Source organism: Gymnogyps californianus, chromosome 5 (genome assembly GCF_018139145.2).
Source record: "Gymnogyps californianus isolate 813 chromosome 5, ASM1813914v2, whole genome shotgun sequence".
NCBI classification, from domain to species: domain Eukaryota; kingdom Metazoa; phylum Chordata; class Aves; order Accipitriformes; family Cathartidae; genus Gymnogyps; species Gymnogyps californianus.
In genome coordinates, this window is record NC_059475.1 from 54276246 (window position 1) to 54298636 (window position 22391).

A 22391-nucleotide genomic window follows, 5' to 3' on the forward strand; every position below is an offset into this window, starting at 1 on the left:
GTAAAGTAGTTCGTTTGGCTCTCATATTTGTTTGATGCAGAGTGGCTTCTATAGCTTTTGGTACACATGGGAATAATGCATTGCTACATGTGACTTCCATTACTGCCTCAAGATGAATGACAAGATACCCATTTACAGCTTTACGTTGTGCCAAAGGGACAAAGTTTAAGTGAATTAGCAGGTATTCTTCAACTAGATGTGTTTGAAAAAGATCTCCATTGCTGTGCAAAAAGCTGTACACTCATAATACTCATTATCTTACTGCATTCGTTGACAGAAACAAGTTACTAATATTTAATTTCTAATCTTTTGTGATGACTCTCAGGGCAATGATTCTTCAGCAAACCCTTTAAAATAAAAAGTAATTAAATGAGGTATAGAGTTTTGGATGGACAAAGCAAAGGCAATCAGCTAATTATGTAACTTGAGTTTCCATTTCAGTATTATGTCTATACTGTCTCTTCTCTCTCAGTGTATCACTGCCAATTATTGGAATGCCTCATGAAATATAAGCAAGAAGTATGGAAAGTAAGTTTATGATCATATATACTTTGTGGAAATGACTGTGTTTGGATAGTAATGAAAACCAGATGGCTTGAAAATTGAACTGACTGTGTGCCAAGAAGTTATAAATGATCTTTATATCCAATGCTCCTTCTGGATAATGGAGAGGAAGGTCCCTCTGACTTTTAGTTTACAGAAGCTGCTCCATGTTTTGTAGAACAGAGCTCTGTTTCCTAAATACTTATGTGGTTGTGGCTCCAGTTAGCAGAAATTTTAATAACGACCAATCTTCTCAGTTCATGTGGGACTGAACTTCTACAAGGACTATTTGTGAGTGTTGTCAGCCTGAATCTGATCTGGATCCAGTTATTTATCTATATCACACCTCTTTGCTCCATGGCTAGACAGAGGCTTCATTTGCTATATGTTAGTACACTATACGGGGTGGGTGGTAGCCGTTGGATGCTCCAGTCAAACTCAGAAGCCAATTGTGAACATGTTGTTGAAGTTAGTCATGTAATCTACTTGTAAGAGCATATAAAGGATGTTTGGTAGGGCATGAAATGTATATATTTTGTGTGTTCAGGTATCTTTGAACACAAGTGATATGTATTGAATTGTGTTTTGTTACCTTGCAAAATAAACATTTTGTACATATCTTTCCTTAGGATTTGCTATATGTGATAGCCTATGGACCATCTCAAGTTAAACCTCCAGCAGTGCAAATGTTATTTCACTATTGGCCCAATTTAAAACCCCCTGGGGCAATCAGCGAGTACAGAGGTCTGCAGTACACAGGTCAGTGCAGCTGTTTTTGTATAGGCCAAAATAAATATAAAGGAAATGATCAAAAGTGTGTTAATGTCACATGTTTCTAGTTCTAGAATGTATTTTGAAATCTTTTGTTCGGTAAGTTGGTACTTTCATAAGTATGTACAATATCCATTTCTCTGTATTTCCAAAAGATGTTATGAAAAATAAAAACTGTGGTCATGGCTAGTAAATATATTGTGTTACTCCCGATACTAACTAAACCAGAACAGGAGAAGAAATATAGTGTTCTAAATGGTCTCTGAAACTGCCTTCTTGGCCTCACAAGGGTTCTGGCTTATGTTCCTTTCAATTATTGCTTTGGTTGCTTTTGTTGTGCCAGCTGCTATCACTGCTGCTGTTGTCAAGACTCCTTATCTGATTGTTACTGTCAAAAAAAGTCAGGTGATGTCAGGTGCAGTCAGTATAATGGGTAAGTTCTCAAGGTTGACTGTAGGGTGAAAATGAGAGACAAAGAAGTCAGCAATGCAGCTGGAGCTGAGTAGATGGATGGTACAAAAAGTCCTCTGTCCACCAAACTCCCCAGTGATACTGATGGGATTGTGCTTCTACAGTGGGGACTGTCCAGCAGCAACTCATGACTTGCTTTTCCTGCTTGCCTGTCTCAACCTGTTTCAAATAATCTGTGTCATATGGGATATGTTTTGTTCACTTTTAAAATTTTTGGACCAGAATGCGACATTTTAGATAATAAAAATGAAGGATTGGAAGAGAAGTCTTAGAAGACCCCCTAGACCAACTCAAGTACTCAAGTACATCCTGAATGTTCCTGATACGTTTGTCTGATCTGTTCTAAAGCCTTCCCTTGAAGGGTTTATAGATTTTCTTGACTTCTTTTAAAAATCATTCTTCTTGTACTGCTCTGCACCACTTCTTTCATGCAAGCAGGTCTGTAAACTAAGCATGATACTCCATCTGAACCGTTACTAGCACTGGGTAGACTGGAATAATTTTCCTATATATAAATTTTCTGTTAATGTATCCCAGAATGGGATGAGTATTATCTGCAGTTGTATGGCATTTTGACCTGAGGGCATCCCATATAGCATCCAAGTGATGCCGCTTGAACATACCTTTGTTGTTTACTTCTTGTCATTACAAAGCTAAGGCTCCTTCTGTGGCTGGACTAGTTTTCCTTTATCATAGCTGTGTTTTCATTTTGCCTGGGAATGTTACTGGATTTACTTGGCTACTCCTACCATCCTGCTCCTGGAGTGGAAGGATAATTAATTAGTTCAAGGTGTTGGTGAAATCAGGAAGGGTCTACAGTAGGGATGTCTGTGTCTTACTTTTTCCATTTGTTTGCTGAGTTCATGCTTCATTTCATAATTATATCCCAAACAAGTCAGTAGGCATGTATATTTTAGGTTGTTTATTGTAATTATTAGACTTTCTGAGGAATGGCTAGGTCTTCTCTCATATTTGTATACTACTTAGTACAAGAGGATCTTGTTCTCAATTGATACCACTAGACACAAAGAATATAAATATATTTTCTCCATTCATTAATCAGCTCTGTTTTGGTTTTGCAGCCTGGAATCCTATTCATTGCCAGCACATTGAATGCCATAATGCGATTAACAAACCAGCCGTGAAGGTACTGCTATTTCTTCAGGGGTCAAACCCAACTATCTGGGGGATGGGAGGTTGCACTTTGACCCCAGCAATATGCTCTAGTTGTGTGCAGGTGACCAAGAGCAGGAGCTAAGGGAACAGCAAAGCCTGTCAAGACCAAGGGGGCCGGAACTTTGTGAATATGTTCTTTGGCTGCCCAAAGCAAGATCGGATATTTCCTCCAACTACTGTGGGCCAAGTCTTGATATTAAACATGAGAATGGTTGCAGAGCACTTTATAAAATTCTAAGCTGGCTCCTGGCTAATCCATGTAAATGTTTTCCTGAACACATATATGTGTGTAAATATATGCACAAGTATTACTATATACAGGAAACATTATGTCAATTACATAGGTCCTTGTTCACCTTGGTATCTTGATTGAGATCATACAATGCACCTACTCTGATTGTGATCCTTTGCTTGGAATGTGTCCTAAAGCAAATAGCAACAAAACTTCACTTACCTCTTCTACAGCCCTCTTTGAGGGAGGTGAATGATATCTTTCCTGTTTACACGTAGGGTAACAAAGTAAATTGGCTTGAGCAGGATCATAGCACAATTTGATGGCAGAGGCAAGAACAGCATCCTGAGTCCAGAGCGTACTACAGTTAGGTGTACTAATTAATTAGATTTGTATCTAGTTAAATATGTAGATACAACCAATTTTCCTGGCATCAGTTCATATACTAACATAATTACATTAGTCAAACAGTTCTTCAGTGAGCCTTTTCCACAGACTATGATACTGATGGGGCATAATGGTGAGACCTATCTCACAAGTCCTGCAAGGGACCACTTTCCTGCCCACTCCAATCATTCTCCATGATCCATTTTCATAGGAAAAAAAGCTGGAAGGTGTTGCTTCATGTTGTAGTGATCACTAGATTCAGACTAATCACTGAGTAGAGCAAAACATCAATGAAATTTACAGTTCCAAGCTTTGCAGATGAAATACCTGAATATTTTTGAATAATCTCTTAGGTTAACTTTGACAGAACCAGTCTTGGTCAGTCATCACTCCGAAAAGTGTAGCCTGTTGTCTCTTGGATAGATGAAAGTAAATTTGGTTAACAAAGATGAGAAATATTCAAAGAGGCATTTGTCTTTGTAAATAAGATCTTGCACTTGGATGGAGTAAGAAATGTTTTGATTTAAGTGGTTAAGATATTGTGTATGCCTACTATTGTTCAGCTTTTCCTTAAATAGTGCAAAACACTTCAACAACTGTGTATGTAACTGGCTGTTAACTGTAACTGTTTTCTGTAACTGGCTAATGTGGAAGGATAAAAGCTAATGCAAGACAAAGTTTGGACCCATGGTGCCAAGGGAACTGTGGGTCCATAGTCTTCGCTCTGTCAGTGGAGTTGTGCTGTATAGTTAACAACTATGATGACTGAAAATTAGCTTTTGCTGGAAGAGGTGTTACTGAGAGAAAAATCTAGACTTTTACATTACCTTGTCCTAAGCAATGGATCCCCTAAGTGACTATCTCTTTGGAAAAAAATAAAAAGTAAGTCTGTCATGATTATGCAATGTAACTGTGTAATATAAAATATACTTGTCTTTCAGAGAGTGCTAATACTGATATTGAAATATGTCCTGTTCTCTTCCCATAGGCTCTCATTTTCAGTTACATCCTTCTCTTAGAAACAATTTGAGATCCTGTACTGCCAGATACTGAATACCATCTTTCAGAATACTAAATGCTCTCAACACATATCAAAGCTGTGTTATATTGTATGTCCTAGTATTAATGTGTTGAACTTTTTCAGTGAGCTTCAATGAACAGCTGCGTTAATTCTTTTCCTTCTGTGTGTTTCAGATGTGCATTGACCCGTCCTTGTCTGTGGCTTTGGGTGATAAGCCACCTCCCCTATATCTTTGTGAAGAATGCAGCCAGAGAATTGCAGGGTAGGTAAACTAAGAGCTGGAAAATGATCAGGTATAGTCAGACTCCAGAGTTCAGAACTCTGGAGTTATGCTTTATTTCAGTATGATTAGCATATAATTTATATAGGTAATGCTGTTGAAATACGTGGAGCACACTGCCACTCAGTATGTATAAGGATTACAGAAATTTACCCCACATGATCAGCATTTGCATTTAGTGTGAACAGTACTGAATTTTAAAGTTAAGGTCTCTGAATGAGTAGATACTGTGGGATGGGGAACCTCGTTAATGTACAAGCTTTTGCTTACGAAACGTTTTTTGTCCTCATCCTTTAGTTGTCATTAAAAGCAGGACATTACAATGAAAGCTCTTTCACAGAGACTTCATTAGTTTTCTGTAACATGTATTTCAAATTATTTTCTAGGGTATACTGTGAAGCAGCAGAGTAAAGAATTGAAATTGGTCCAGGCTTGGCCAGTATCTGGAAGGAATATAGCCTGAGATGAATCAACCTCACTTTTTTTTTTTTTTTTTTTTTAAATTGCTAATATGATTTGCATTGCTTTACAAGATCTACTAATACTTATGGGGAGTTCCAGTCATTAGTTCAAATGGACAGGGTTACAGGTAGTTCAGAAGCTACATGTTTTTTTTTTTTTTCCTCCCCAGTTTAAGACACATTTATATCACACTAGCTGTAGGAAAAGCAATTATATCTTGCCTTAGATTTTTAAGTCATCATTGATTTAAAGCTGCAGGAAAAAGTAATTGAATTTGGTAGAAGCATAGCTTCTAAGGAGACTCACAGAAAACGGTACTGGTACATTTTTTTTCTATGTTCGTCTGTTATTCTTCACTATCATTTCTTAGCCATCAGCCTTTCAGAGCACACACTGTTTTAATTTGATAAATTTATGTCTTAAAAGTAATTTTTTGAAAGCCTTGAACATGGTAGACCAACATCAGCAAAGTGGTAATTTGCAATAAGACAGGCACAACAAAAAGAGGTAATGTAAAGCAGCCTGCAATTTATAAAACTACATTTGTAAAAAAGCAGCTTCAGAATAATGTCAGTCCTACCACATTAATTTAGATAAATTTCCTCTGTGCAAAAATAAATGCATCTATAAATAAAAAATGGAAAGCTAATTAGATATACAATTTTTATAGGGATCACAGTGAATGGTTGATTGATGTTCTTCTACCACAAGGTAAGAAGTATTTTAAGGGTAGGTACAAAGTAATCATAATTGTACAACCCTGTGCTTACTGATATTTCTGCATGCTGTAGTACTTGAAATGCTGCACTCTATTCTAAAGGAATTTTTTAGAATTTTAAAGTAGCTTGTACTTAATACTGCTTAATGTCCTTAAAGTACTATGAAAAATTGGCTAATCCTCTATCTGAAATAGTATGCAACTCTTTATGTGTGAGGAAACAGAGATAATTGAACAGATTTTCAACTCTTGAAGCATCCACAGTTGGGGCCAAGTTGTTTAAAAGTATTTGTGTCCCACACCAGTGTCCAAAAAAAGGGACTAGTTCTTCCAGTAACCTGGGTCTGATTTGAAAGCTCTTAAATCTTCTGAAAATCTATTCTATGAACAGAAGGCTGTAAAGGATATCAGAAAAGGATGTAAAATATTTTTCAATGATCCAGTCATTGATCCAATCATTGTCCTTCGGCTAGTGAGAGAGCCTGATATTTTATTATCTACCAGAATGCAGACAAAGCTTGTTGATAGACTAATCAGAATTTCCTGAGTTTATAAGGACAGTCACATATTCTCTAAAATAACCCTTTCAAGGACAGAACAAAGACACTGCCTCTCTCTTTGTTCTGCAAACTGAAAATTCTTTGGCAGTGGAGATTTTTTTGCTGTCTCCTTTTAGTTGAAATCTAATCCAAATTAAGAATGTTTTATTTACTTAAGGGAAGTACTTCCTTTTACTCAGCCACTTATATTTACTGAATCAGATGTTGCCAGGGCAACAGACTGAATAGCTACTGCTTACAGGTTGAATCTGCAGACATTTTGCTATGGAGATACAGGCCACAGACAGTGACTGCTTTTATGTTGTTCATCCATATTCACTAATCTTTCATCATGCGAGCTTTCACAGGCAGTGTAGGCACATCTGAGCCATGTCTCCTACAGCATGCCACAGTAGTGTGCCTACAGTGTACTTTTACAAGTCTGTCCGTGAGGCAGAAGCATAGGCAGAAGGTGGATGGGATGCAGAGCATACCACACTCAATGCACCAAGGCTGTTCTTCCATTTCAGTGTAGAAATAGGCAGTAGGCCTAAGCATACAGTGTCCTACGTCATGCAGTCCAACCGGCTTAGAGGTTTCAATAATATCTGGAAACACAAGTTTAGCCTCAGAGACTTCCTTGCAGCAAGTCCATTTTCCCATGGCTGCCATAGTAAAACAGAGGGATCGTCATTCTGTGTTGATGTTTTGTATGCCTTCCCCTTACAGCTGAAATTTCTGCTATATGTCAGAAGAAGGTAAGATTCAGTCATTTGTGTGATGGGGCATGATTTGATGTTGTGTATAGTGTCATTCCATTACTATGTGGTGCGTTCTTTTTTGTACCATTCCAAATTTTCACAATTTATCCATGAATGCATTTGTTGGTGGATGGGAATGATTCAGCAGGAGGGTTTTTTTTTTTTTAAAACTGCTGATGTTTGAGTTGTAGATTTTTGTTGAAGTGGCAATTAGTCAAGCAATTCAATTATACAGTTGAGCTCAGTTTTTATTCTATAACTCTGCTTATGAAGAGGATAGAGCAAGAGATTAATTTTAAATCTAAGTATTTATATCTTCTCATCTACTTGAAGTCTTGGATTAATCCTAAATTGGACAAAAATCCTACTGTAAACTATATATTTTTAGAAATATATGGACTGAAAGTCTTGAGTGCTTGGCTCTACAAAGATTGCTGACAGAAAGAATCTGCTTGCAATACATACCAGCTAGTGTGTTTTAACAACATTTTAATAATGAAGAATACAGTGTATAACATATTTTAGATCTTATGTGGTAAAGAAAGCTTTTATGTTGGGCCGGATTACGAGGTGGCAAAAATAAAGGTAGCACATATTTCGGAGGCTTGGACGGTTACCTATGATAAGGCAGATCCTTACATAGCATAAACTGATGTGGCACCATTGATTACACTCCTAAGGATATGCCTGTTGCTACACGTAACTTAAAAAGACATTCTGAAGTATAAGCAGGGTTTAAGAGAACTACTGTAAATTTCAGAGATTGCTCTAAGCCAGAAGTTGATGTTGATGACTTAAATGTTGGTTTGGTCTGCTCCAAAAGAAGAGCAACCATGACATTTAAGTCCAGGCCCAGCATTTAGGCTTGAGCTCATCTTTCTGGAAGTTCAGTGGCACTTGGCATCAGGAGTTTGCACACAGTTGCGCTTATATGTAGTGATTTTTGGAAATGACCAACACTTGAGCCAGTTCCCCAGTGCTGGCTCTCATCCCTCTTTTCAGTTCCACTTCCTGATACTTGTGGCCTGATAAAATCTTTTTTATTTTCCAGAACTGTAGTTCACATGTCAGAAGAGCTGTTGTCACGTGCTTCTCAGCAGGCTGCTGTGGCCGCCATGGCAACAGGCCAGTGCGCTATTGCAAAAGATGCCATTCGAATCATCACAGCAGTGAAGTTGGGGCAGCCGCAGAAACCCATCTTTATCAGACCTCGCCACCCCCTATCAATACCCGGGAGTGTGGGGCAGAGGAACTTGTGTGTACTGTGGAAGCTGTGATCAGGTAATATGGCAGCTTATGAGACATCAGTATGTATAGCAGGATCAGCCTTTCATGTAAATACTGCCTGCCAATCTTGTGCAAGTTGATTTTAGTTTCACCAGGATAAGTTCAGAGCAGGGGTGCCAAACTCCTGCTGCCTTAGCAGAGTGCCGATCAGCTGTGAGTGTTGTCCTCATGGAAGAAGTCAGCCTTGAATCCTAGAATTTGATGTTGTTTTATTACTGTTCTCAGGAAAATGATGACATCAGATGCCCTAATCTCTAGTTATTCTTGATCAGATACCTGTATCCAGTGCAGGAAAGCTGCATTCACTGACCACAAGCTTGTTTTATAGCTTGCTGAAGGAAGCAGAGTTTCATGCTGAGCAGAGGGAGCATGAACTCAACCGCAGGAGACAGATGGGCCTCTCTTCTTCCCATCACTCCCTGGACAACACAGACTTTGATAATAAAGATGATGACAAGCATGACCAACGCCTCCTGAGCCAGTTTGGAATCTGGTTCTTGGTGAGAAATTCTTGCTCTCTTCTCTCATTCCTCTCTTCTCCTTTTCTTTCTGAAGCCTCAATTTTATCTCTTTTTTCCACTTCTTGGCTTTAGTTGGATACTTTTCTGATTTGTAAGCAAAACAAAGGAGTTCTGTGAAGCTGTCAGACTTGGAGATTTCAGAACTAGTTTGGGTGGAGTTGCTGACTGCGTCTGAATCCTGTATAGAGTGTATAACAGAATTATTCACTCTCTGTTTTATTGACTTTCTATGTGCCGTCATCTTCTGCTCACAAGTGCCCCCTGCTGAGTGTGATTATTTTAACCTTAAAAGGCAATCCCCTAAAGTTCTATCTTTCACCTTCCATCTTTCAACATCACTCTCTGCAAGCTCAGCTTTCTCTCTTACCTCTGAATAGGCTCGAGGAGTCTTAGTGGGCTGCTTTTCCTTCCTGCCTTCAGATTGGTCTAGCTGGATCAGTCCCAGTCATTGTACTCTAGCTAATTCACCTGGTGTGGGTTGACGGAATGAAGCCCTGCTGGCTCTAAGCCTCACAATAGCTAGCAGAGATTATTCCAAAATAGCAGGGCTGCTGCTGGATAGTTTGTGAGCAGGCCAGGCTGGAGCCTGATAGATCCTCAGAAATTGGATTCTGCAATTCTCCTTAAGGAGAATTCTCCTTCTCAGGCTCTTTCCAATTCACCTTGAGCTCTCAGGCTCTCTCCTTCTCAGTCACCCAGTGACAAGTGGGGTATAGTAGGACCCCTCATCCGTCATCTAAACAGAGATAGGGACAGCAGGGTGGCAGGTCTAGAATCCCATAATGGCAACAAAGCTGCTCTGCTGTTTCAAGTGACTACATGATTAAACTTTATATTCTCCTGATATCTTCTGGGTTTTATTGTTTAACATGTTTTAGACTTAAAGCCTTTTATTATTTTTTAAATTTTTTTTATTGTGCCATATTCATCTATTCTGTTTCAAATGATGTTTTGTAAAGACTGAAGGCGTACGTTTCCAGAAGTAGACTTGAATTGAGAACAGATCAGGTTTTGTTACACTGTACATGCCTCATCCTTGACATTGAGAGTCTGTGTTTCTATGGTAGGGAGGGGGAGCTCACTGACTTCTATTCTTACAAAATCTCTTGATCTCTCTGTGGTGAGTATTGGCAGAGATGACAGCACAGATTGTGAGAAATAGTGGGTTGCTGTTTTTTTTTTTTTTTTTTTTGTAAAAAGAATACCTTTCATCTAGAAACTGGACAGAGCTCAAGAGTTCTTATTAAAAAGGCTGCCAGCTGATACTGCCTTTGAGTTAGCACTCAACTGAGACAAGCACCAGGAAGCAAACACCTTAACTTCAACCTGCAATGAAGTAGAACAACGAAGACTGTACTTTGAATTGGCAAGGGTGTTGTTAGCTGCCTCATCCCAAGAAAAAACATGGAGGAAAAGCACTTGTAAGATGGGTTTCAGGTCTTCTCTGGGAAGCAGTGCTGTCAGCTGTTTCCCCAGAAATGACATGAATGTTTCTCCTTTATTCACTTACTGCAAGGCAGCAGTCACTGGTTTCAGGTTGCCAGGTGCTGAGAGTACAGCTTTCACTAGGAAGTGGCAACAAACAGCTGATAGGTGGTTGAGGGAGCTTCCTAAATCTCCTGTCATCTGTTATTTTCCATTCTTTGGATTCAGTGCAGCAACCTGACTTGAAACTTTGTCTCCTGTCCCCAGAAGATACCAAGAGCTCAAATAGCAGGTAATTAAGGGCTTAGCAGTGTGCCTGGTCTGTGAACTGGGGTACAGACTTGGTCTCAGATTTGGGACAGTTTTACAGTGCAGACATCATTTTAGAAAGAGAGAGTTTGGAGAAAGGGAGAAGAATATTAATTATTATGTGAGAATTTTTGAGGACTTAAAACTCATATTTCCACCCCAAATGAGGACAAAAATCAAAATCGGAATCTTTTTGCAAAACAAATCACTTAATATAATAAGTAGACATCTTCTTCCAGACTTTTTGAAACTCTTCATTTGGTTTGTCTTTTTATCTTGTACATTTTATGTATGTGTGTATGTGTATCATATATTTTACCAGGCATTACATTACCTTTTGAAATGAAAAGTCATTTTAAAGTTCACACCAACATCTTTCAGCTTGTCAAAGCATTCTGTATTGATATTTTCAGTGTTGAAACTAAGAAACAAAAAATTCAGTGCTTGTTTTTTTTTTCCCTCTTATTGTTATTTTCTGGTTTGGAAATGTTTCGTCAATTGTCCTGTGCCAAACTCTACTTAAAACTGATCAGCTTATTTGTCTTCTATGTAATCTGCATCCTCGTATCTCTGAGAATATGCAAAATATAGTAGACAAACAATTTGCACCTTTAATTCTAGAAATGAAACTTGATTTGTGTTTCTGTCTTCCAGGTGAGCCTTTGCACTCCCAGTGAGAATACACCCACAGAGAGTTTAGCAAGGCTGGTTAGCATGGTATTCCAGTGGTTTCACTCTACAGCTTACATGATGGATGATGAAGTTGGTAGCCTGGTTGAAAAGCTCAAACCCCAGTTTGTTACTAAGTGGTTGAAGACTGTTTGTGATGTCCGGTTTGATGTCATGGTTATGTGCCTTCTTCCTAAACCAATGGAGTTTGCCAAGGTAAGAATAATTTATCGGAAGGTTCCTTTATTTGCCACAGAGATTAAAGTCTTAAGTATAAAGACCATTTCTCCCCCAGATCTGTCAAGGCAAAAGAAATCTCAGTGGTTGAGGGAGCAGTGGAGTTCAGGAATTTTTCCTCTTCATAGCATTTTTAGTTTTACTGTGTTAGAGAGCAGGGATTATTTACAGTAATATGAAGACAGGTTGGAAGAATATTATAGGGGTTGAAAGATGCTGTACATTTTTGGTAGCTGCACATTTCCATTATGCTGCTGAAGCACTCAAGCTTGTCTTTAGTAAAAGGTATCATTTGTCTGCTCCCAGATATGAGCCTGTCCTTTACTAGTCTGCTTTACTAATGTTTCTCTGTTCTTTGCATACTTCATCTCTGCAGCTGTGAATTAAGGTTCATGAAATCGCACAGTTGTAACTGAAAGGAACTCTGGGCATACTGATGCCCTGTAGCTTCAGATACCTAATTTAAGTGACTCGGTTAAGAGACTAGTCTGCCATGGTTTGCCTTATTGCTGATGGAGAGAAAGAGACTTATCTGGAAGGTCATTCAGGGTGCCTAAGTGAGACCGTTGCTGGAATCGCTTCTAGAAAGAGTCTTTCTTTCTGTCCATTAATTATTAAGCAGAACTCGCCACTTAACCTGGATAGTGAAGACAGGCAACAAAGTCAGGCATGTGAGTATTCCTCTATAGAAACTGAAACATCAGCATGAAAATAGGAACTTTATATTCGTGAGGGATTTAAGACTTTTTCCTCATTTATCACTGCCAACTATACCGCATGTGCTTTTGTAAGACTTCCATTTTGTGACCCTCTTATGTGAAATGTCCAGAGGACATGTTGGTTTTGTTTCCTAAAATTAAGTGGCTAGACTAGGAAGGGCCATAAAGACTTGATGTGATATATTACATCATCAGGGATGATGTGTGCATCCATGGATTTTTCCTGACCTAATATATGGGATCTGCTGTATGTGTGCAGACCAGCATGTGTATGTGTCTTACTCTGAACCATCGCTCTGAAGATACACTGGGCTATGGGAAGATCGGAGGGCAGCTGAGGGAATTTGAGAGATGGATGGATGCACTGAATATTAGAACTGAAGAAAAGAGATCAGGGCTTTGAGGCTAAAGGGGAAAGGAAGGACTGATCCTCATGCTGTAATCTGTTATGGATCTTTTTCTTGTCTTGGATCCAGCCCCTTTTTTGAGTTTTATTACCCCCACTGCCATACTTAAGACTAGACAGACAACTTGCCAGATTTGCAAGGGTTCACTAGAACATGAAGACAAACAGCCGTGAAATTAGATGTGATGAATGGAGGAAAAAATAGTTTGTTGGCTGAGATTACCAGTAGTTGCTGCCAAAACAGCAGGCATCTCTAGAGCCATTAGTCAGGAACAGCAGATGTGAGCCAAGGTCAGTTAGAATAATTAATCTCTGTAGGCCAGTTACTTATTTAGTTAGAAGTATATTTTTTGGCTTCCATCACTTACAACCTTCCCTCAAAAAAACCCCAAACAACCAACCACAAAAGAACACCTGGTACAGACCAAGTTTTCCAACATAAAGACCCAGCACTGTAACAAGTTGCCCAGAGCAAATACTTGAAGGTGCAAGGTTGACCAAACAAATCTGTCCCTTGTTGAGAACTGTAAACAATGAGAGGTTACTCTGCATCATGGCCTGGAAGTGACCAAACTTCATCTAAATCTTGGACAGTGCTTTTGTGTACTGTGGGTCAAATGAGAGAGGAAAAGAACAATGCAATCCCCATGGCTGAATTCTAAATTCAGGCTGGAAGGTACTGATGATCACCCCCCATCATTTCCTGGCTGCAACACACTGAGCAAATTTACGGTGCTGGGCAAGTTACAGGGACTAGAAGTATTCTTCATCAGTGTGATTCCTGGAAATACCCACAGGTTGGTGGATACTGGGACAAATCGTGTAGTGCTGTCACCCAATTAAAAGAAGGGCTGAATCGAATCCTTTGCTTGATTCCATACAATGTGATAAACCAGTCGGTGTGGGAATGTATCATGCCGGAGTGGTTGGAAGCTATAAGGATGGAAGTGCCTGATAATCAACTGAAAGAGTTCCGGGAAGTGTTGAGGTATGTAGACATATGTAGGAACCATTCTATCATTGCATATGTTGATTGTTGAGGGTTTTAGCATAATAAGGTGGTGACAACAAATAAAAATGCCTGTGTGCAATCCACAGTAGCGAGTGAATGCTTCTGAATTTTTTATAACTTATATTTAGACTAAAGCACTTAAGCTTTGGTAAAGTTTCCTTTTATTGCTCCTGATATCCTCGAACCTGTATCAAGAGCCAACTACATGGATGCTTCTTTGCTGTGAGCAAGGCACATTTTCAGTGCCTTCCTGCAACATGGTAGAAGAAGCATCTTTCTCCTCCTGGCCAGCTGTTGATGAAAAATGGTGGGGATTAGTAGAGCTGGCACTGAAAGAGTGATGATTTGTATTGATTTGGCTAATATCTTCCCCCATTGAGCAAAGAAAACACCAGAATGAAAATGGTGGCTGAGTCATAATTTCATGTCTGGTGTATGCCTTTGAGAATAAAACTTCACATTGCCTTTTTAACTGATGAAGAGGCTCTGAAACTGACTGTAAGTTTATATTTGTAGGTATTGATGTAAACTTTTTTAGTGTAAACATGGAATAGTGGAGGAGTGGTGAAATGAGAAATTTTCCAATTTTTACATTGGATGTTGAAAAAGATATTGCTATCAAATGAAACTGGGCATGATATGAGATGTGATGTAAATTCTTAAGGTGCATCGCCAAATTCAGAGATGACCTTCTGCAGTCAGGACAGGTGATATCAGCAACCTAGCTCAACTCCTGTGGAGGTTGAGGGTGCAAGTAAGATTACAGAAGCATCATCAGTGCTGGTAGTGAGATTGCCTTTCTACCAGTTTTCTGTTATATCTCACACAGTGTATGCCATGGTAACTCAGTGATGCTATATATTTGTTTTACTTTTCAGCAAAATGTTTGACACTGAACTTTGCCCTCTCCCTTTCTCCATGGAGGAGATGTTTGGCTTCATTAGCTGTCGATTCACAGGGTATCCATCCTCTGTGCAAGAGCAAGCGTTGCTTTGGCTGCATGTAAGTGTCCTCTCTTGATGAGTCATGCTGAAGCAGCTTATGATTTTGGAAAAGAAAAAAAAAGAGGGGAAAAAAAAAAAGAAGCCGCTTTTCCAAGGATCATGGAACCTTTCTGCCCTTTGCTTAGCCCCAGTGTAACGATGGTTGGTAGATAGATCCCGGGAAGCTTTATGTTACTAGTCCATCATCGGCAATGTAATGGAAGCTTGGAAATTCCTTTTACCTTTGAATGTCAGTTGTGTCTTTAGGGCCATTCAGCTGTCTGACTTCTTTTTGCCAGCGGTAGTTTTTAGTCTCCACAGAATTTGGTCTGTAGATTCCAAAATTAATTCCAGATTCCAGAAACAGCTGTAGTTGTTCCCACATATGAAGAACGGGATTAGACTAGCTCTGTACCCATCAAGCTTTCTGCTGCTTTTGTGCTATTATTTGCCCACAAAGCTGGCATTCACCCAGTGTTCATATTCAAAAGCTACAGGGACAATCATGTCAGCTGGGGGCAGTGAATTCAAAAGGGTATAAAATTTTCCACAGCACTTCAGAATAATACCTGTATTCTTCATTATCGCTTCTTTTCTGCTGAGAGTTATTTTGGTTAAGCCTCTGCAAAGACCAATTTACCTGATGACTGTAGCAATTTTCAGGTATACAGAGTTTTCAAGTAAAGTATGAGTTTTTAGATTTTTCTTGACCTAATAACAGTTAATGACAAGTACAAATGAGCTCATATTTGTCTGAGTGTTGGTGACAAAATAGATGATGAATGTTCCCTCAGTGATTTGCAGATAACCATCCTGTCACTATGTTGGCACCTGTAGGCTACCATTCTGACTGGATTCTTACAATAAATACAGGAATTCAGTTTTAAGTAATACTAAGTACAGTAAATAGGTATTCATCCAAGTATTGGTAATACTTTTGGTTTACAGAAATATTTTTGTGGAACAACCTCACATCCCTGTGTGTTTGTGCATAAAACTGATCTCAAGGTGCACCAAGCAGATGCCAACAAATATTTTGAAAATACCCTTTTTTGCCAATTCTCTTTTGCCCTGATTCTAACAGAAATCTAAGCTTGCAGCTCACCTCATTGAATCCCAAAATAAAATGCGTGGAACTTGCTGAACTGAGGATCATATGATAAAGGTGCTTATAAAGTAGCTGGCATTTTTGATCAAACTTGACACTCATGCTTTTTTGTTTATTGTCTTTCCTCAGGTGTTATCTGAACTAGACATTGTTGTTCCTCTTCAGTTACTAATCAGCATGTTTTCTGATGGAGTTAATTCTGTAAAAGAGTTAGCAAATCAAAGAAAATCAAGAGTCAGTGAACTGGCAGGAAATCTTGCAGCTCGGAGGGTAACTGTTATTTATCCTGCTTATTTTTTGCTTAGAACAGTTTTCCTAATACAATGCATGTGAAGAACTGAAAAGTCATCTTTCAGTATGGCAGCATTTGATTGGAAACACTATAAATTTTGAAAATGCAAGAAAATTGGCATGACTTCTTCAATTAATACCACTCTGTCACATAGTCAGTGTAAAGATAATGCAGATAGGAACTGCAGAAAAACTGTGCAGTTTTTCCTTAGTGAACTGGTTTGTTTGGGATACGTCTGGAGTGTTCTTGGTATCTTTTCCAACCATTTTCATTCTCTGCACCCTCTATTAATAGCCATCAACAAGTTGTTATGGACAACTGGTCACCCAGAATGAGCTTTTGTATTCTAGTACAAATTTGGTGGGCCTGGGTATGTTTTGGAAGGGTGACAGAGCAGAATTTATTTTTTCCTGGTAGTCTTGGATGAAGTGCTTCAAGGACAGCAGGAACAAGAGTGCTTGAAAGGTCACATCCTTAGATTTAAGGAACTATAGCATCTAGGCAGTTGATGATTCCTTACATGTGGTCTGCCTGTCTTCTGATGTAGCTGCGCAGAGAGCACTCCCACACCTAGCCCGTGACCACTTCTAAACTAAGCAGAAAAAATGGACAAACTTACTATCTGGTCTTTCAGACCATAGCTGGCCTAAAAATAGACCTAATGTGTCATCTAACTGTGTATCTCCCTGCAACACTTAGAGGTTCTCAGGATGTTTTAGGTGGCCTACTGTGGTGCGGACATAAATCAATGCAGACATGCACATCTTGTTACCGTTGTGTCTAGTTCATTTCCAGCTACCAGTATCCTTGGTATAGCCTTAGTTACACTGGTCTCTTGAGATAGCCTCTGACTATCGAAGTTCGTGTCCCTGGATCATGGAGCGGATCATTGTAAACTGATGGCTGCTTTACTGCCTGCGCCAATTTTCTGTTTGGTTTATGATATTAAAATTCCTCCTTAGCAGGAGTAAGATAATGGATGTCAGCCACTTAGCTTAAGAGAATGTATACATCTGTGCAGAATATGATTCCTGTACTTCTATCATATTTTATCATTTAATGGCATTAAGGGACACGTGTAGATTTTGCAAAAAAGCTACAGAAGGGAATAGTAAGGCTGTCAAAGTTCTTGCCATTTTCTGCGGTTTCATATAGAATGAGATTGCTTAAATGCGTAACGGTCATTTGGACATGTTGATTCTTTATGTCTTAGGTAAGCGTTGCTTCTGACCCTGGGCGCAGAGTTCAGCACAACATGCTGAGTCCTTTTCCAAGCCCCTTCCAGAGCCCATTTCGGAGTCCAATACATAGTCCTTTTCACAGCCCTTTCAAGAACTTTGGACACCCCAGTGGAAAGACAATTGATTTTGACTGTGAAGATGATGAAATGAATCTTAATTGCTTCATTCTGATGTTTGATCTCATCTTGAAGCAGGTACTTGCAGAAGAAAAACACCCACATTGAGGGGACACTAAAGTTCTGTAGTCGCTTTTGGCTCTCCTTTAATCTTGTATTGAGTCCCTTTCTGCTAAGGGACTGGCATGAAGTATGAGACATTTAAATCCCTCTACAGGTGTCATCTGCCTTGACCCATATAGGAGTTACAGGTTCATGTTCAATGAAGAGAAGTTCTGTACCTCCACATTGATGTTAGATAGCTTGTATGAGTGAAAGGAACTTCTCCTTGGAGATATGTTTATTTCTACAGACTAGAAGCAGAGGCTTGTTGATAGGCTTAGATTAGATGCATAATTTTTGGATAGCTAAATTTGCACATTGTGAATCCAAGGCCAAGTGTTTTGGATAACTGTCTCCAGGTAAAATTCATGGATCCTGTGTTTGAAATTGTCTATTTACTGTAGCTGTTCGAGCTTGGGCCTCAACGCCAGTGGCAATTTAAAATTGTGAGTTCCAGTTTATCTCAAACTCTTCCCAGCACTGTGATATAACACTAGCAGAAATGTAGGAAGAGGCAGAATAGTTAGTGCTCTGGCTTTTAAATAAATAATAAATCCTTACTTTTTTCACTCTATTTCAGATGGAACTCCAGGATGATGGTGTCACTTTGGGCTTAGAGAACAGCATTTCAAAAGATATAATATCCATCATAAACAATGTGTTCCAGGCACCCTGGGGTGGTTCTCACACCTGTCAGAAAGATGAAAAAGCAGTTGAATGTGGTCTGTGTCAGTCCAGCATTCTGTGTTACCAGCTGGGTTTTGAGCTGCTGGAACAGCTTGCTCCAAAAGAAGAAATCAGGCTTGTGGTAAGTAGAGCAGAAAAGGGCCTATATTTTTGGTGTGCTGAAACTCCTCTTCTTCTTTGTTTTCATGACGTTGTTCACAAGGGAGCAAAGCCGTGTTGACCTTTGGCATGGAGGATTTGGGAAGTTAAAGCAAAATGCCATTGAACTGTAAAACTTCCTAAGTTTTAGTTGATTCGGAGAACCCAGGGAAGATGACAAGATTCATCCAGTATGAACTCTTCCCCCATCAACACTGAAGTGCTCTTTCACTTTGGAAGGACACTCCTATGTTACTGTGTCTTAAATAAAATGTGAAATGTTAATACTTAGTGCTTTTCATCTTCTTTTAAAAGCTAAGAGTGGATATTTTGAAATGATTAATGATTTTGAGTGAATCAGTTGTCAAGTGAGCAAGGCTTAGTTGGTGTTTGATTGTTGAAAATGCTGAGCACTGTTGAAAAACAGAATATACTTCAGGCTGAGTATCCAACTTTATCAGACACAGATATGTACTCTCCAATTGCTAGTCATCATTAAAGTCCTCTGTAGCTTTGCAGAAGAATTGAAGCATTACCTGTGGTGTGATGAATTTATTTTAAGCTCTATGTCTGTTATGTGTAACTGTTCCATCTGATAGTTCAGAAGACTGCATCGTTCCCCTTATTCTAAGTGCTCATTTGCTGTGGCATGGTAGTGGCAGGATTTTTTTTCGGTGGTGGGCATAGTGATGCCTTTTGATGTGTAAAAGTTTCAGAATTCCATTTGGATGTGTATGCTAATAGTAGGTGTTGTGCACGTGGTATTCAGTAACTTGTGCTAGAAAAATCATCTCATGCCCTTTCAGTTCAGATTCTCACCTCAACTGAAAAGTAGCAAATGGTGAAGTCTTGAGTGCTGGGGCTCGGTACCATTTCTAGGATCCACCTTGTGATTTATAACATAAAGGTCACAATGGCAACCTGTAATCTGAGCTCCTGGCCCCAGGTAGAAGTAACTCCAGCCTGGTCCTTTTTTCAACGTAAAAGTGATTGAGGTAGCTCCTGCCTCTAAGCCTGTAACTCTACAGTAGTGTAGGAAACACGCCCTGCTCCTGTCTGTTACTCCTGAGGCAAGGATGACAAGTTTGGTGAAACCATGGCCCTGTGATTGGATCCACCTCAACTCCAATATGGATATACAGTTTCTGTAAAGTGGTATCACTTAAATTCATGTTTGAAACATAGTCTTCTTGTTGGTATGCATTTGCTGATGCAGAATTTTAGATATGCAGGTGATTTGAATGCACAAGTGTCCATGGAACTAGACAGCGTCTGCCTCATTCGAGCTCAGTTTATCACAGCAAATGTAACTTAAACAGCAGGATATGGCCTCATGTATTGAGATAACATCAAGAAACGAATTTAACTTATTGTATTCTTAAAGGAGTCCACAGATAACCTCGAGGATAGTCTTCTGTATACTAGACCTGAGTTTATTATAGGAACTGAAGGAGAAGAGGAAGACAAATCAGCACCAAAACATGGAGAAAACCCAGGAAATCACACAGAGACCGCAGAAAATGCTGGTAGGTGGAGGGTGAGAAGGTTGAGTATTTTGGTAAGGCTTTAAATGAAACGCTTCTACTCATGTAGAATACAAAGTTCTGAAGCAGTCTTTCAAGTCCAACAATGCACAGTCACTTTTTTCTCATGTATTTAATTCTTTCAACATATTAATTAAATAAGAAGGCTGTATTTATGTTGATAGCAAGTGTGACTGTCTCTCAAAAGTGTTAGAAGAACTCTTGGCTTTTTGAACATATAAAGTAGCAAAAACATTACATGCCAAGTTCTGTGCTGTTGTAACTTTACTGACTGCAGGGTTACTGTGGATAGAATTAATTTCTCTCTCATCACTTTGACATTCTTTAGTTTCATTTTGAATCCATAGATGAGAGAACTTTAACAAAGTTTTATGTAACTTACATTTTTAACAGTGATAAAGAATGACACAGAAAGAAAATTTTGTTATCAGCAACTTCCAGTTACCTTGAAGCTCATATACACTATATTGCAGGTAACAGTGATTACTTGTTTGTTTAGTTTGAATTTTTGGTTAAGTGGTGTCATTGCGTTGAGAGTAGTACATCTGCTTACACAGGAAATGTCAAGGTTTGAAGAACCAGACATTCTTTTTAACATGCTGAACTGTCTGAAGATCCTGTGTCTTCATGGGGAATGCCTGTATATAGCAAGAAAGGACCATCCGCAATTTCTTGCCTATATTCAAGATCACATGCTGATTGCAAGGTAGGTTTTTATCACACATTTTGTCTTCATACTTCATTGGTTCTCCAACTATACATTCATTGTTGACATCAAAGAATTTGCAGGTTTAGTATGGAAAATTAAGAAAGGGTTGTAGGGAAGTGTGGAAAGGTTAAGTATCTGTATAAGGGCACATTGCACAGGCTAATTAAGAAGTTGCAAATGAAACCAAGGTACCCTGCATTGTCCATCATGGCTATTCTGTCATGCACCACTTGTTTTGCAGTAAGTCAGAGTTTCTTATATTGAATAATAGCATTGTCTGAGACTGAGGTATCTTCCTTGACTCTACAAAATAAAATAAAGGATGATGTAGAGGCAGGCATACAGTTTATAGGGCTTTAGCATTAAAGCTGAGAGAACAACAGTATTGCGCCTTATTTTTAAGAGGTAAATGAAGTTTTTTCATTTAGAATCAGAGTGAAATGGATTGAAATCCATGCATTTTAAGATTCTCTTTGGAGAAAGGGACTTTTGCAGAAAACTCACTGAATAAACATGAGCATATGATGCTCTGAAATAGAGTGTGTTCATCAGCGCTTACAGCTGCTCTGTATCAATTTCATTGAGAATCTCCTGAGACTGTAGGCTTTTAAGCAGACGAGAGAATCTGTCCTGAATCTAAATACCAGCAGACTGTGAAAACCCGACATCTTAGTCGTTTGTGGACGCACATGATTCATCGTGCCGAGACAGTTCATGGGGCTTATGCGCTGAAGCTGGTTATGCTGAAACTGTTAATTCATAGCATAGATTATGTTCCGTGGCAGTTGTGCCTTGAATTAGGCAAACTCTTGTCAAATCTGAAGTGTTTCAATGTAAGGAATACTTGAATCTGGATTTTCAAGAAAAACTGCTGTAGTGGAAGATTTGCAAGTAGCTCTGTTCTCCTACCAGCAACTCTGTAGCATTCACATAAATGCCCAGGATGGCTCATAGAGATTTTCATGAAAAGTGCATTCCCACCAACAATACAGTGTAGACATTTAGAACAAAGGATGTCAAGAGAGTGTTTTTTATAAGCAGGCTTGCTCTTTTTGGTCTTTCCAGCTTATGGGGAGTTGTGAAGTCTGAGTTCTCTCAGCTTTCTTCCCTGGCAGTCCCACTTCTTCTTCATGCACTTTCGCTTCCCCATGGAGCTGACATTTTCTGGACAATCATAAACAGCAATTTCAACAGCAAAGATTGGAAGATGAGATTTGAAGCAGGTAGGCCTGAGAAGTGTACACTATTTGCTCTCTGTTGCTTCACTGAAGAGGTAGAGCTTTCTTTGCTGTAACTGAGGAGACCTATAATAGATTATTATCTTTTTGCTGTTTTGGGGAGTTTTGGAGATAGTCTGGTGCAAAACTATGTCACAACAATGCAGTAAAATAGAGGAGAACATGAGACATTTTGGATAATCAAAGTAAAATCAAAATTACAACACTTGCCAGCTAGTTTTTGTTGTTACTTTCTCAGATGTGCATATTTCTAGGAGAGGTATATTAATCAGGACATAAAGAAGCTA

The 22391-nt window shown here is 39.1% G+C and overlaps 1 protein-coding gene across 1 annotated transcript in view; it reads left to right on the forward strand.

The window, feature by feature from the left end:
- UNC79 (unc-79 homolog, NALCN channel complex subunit) overlaps positions 1-22391 on the forward strand; it is a 115552-nt gene that overhangs the window by 19365 nt on the left and 73796 nt on the right. The window contains 18 exon segments of the mRNA XM_050897263.1: positions 473-528; positions 1173-1302; positions 2868-2932; positions 4775-4863; positions 6014-6054; positions 7330-7358; positions 8413-8642; positions 8977-9148; positions 11558-11788; positions 13732-13922; positions 14825-14948; positions 16167-16307; positions 17543-17764; positions 18369-18596; positions 19998-20139; positions 20551-20630; positions 20715-20863; positions 21932-22089. Coding sequence (XP_050753220.1) covers positions 473-528; positions 1173-1302; positions 2868-2932; positions 4775-4863; positions 6014-6054; positions 7330-7358; positions 8413-8642; positions 8977-9148; positions 11558-11788; positions 13732-13922; positions 14825-14948; positions 16167-16307; positions 17543-17764; positions 18369-18596; positions 19998-20139; positions 20551-20630; positions 20715-20863; positions 21932-22089 — 2478 coding nt within the window.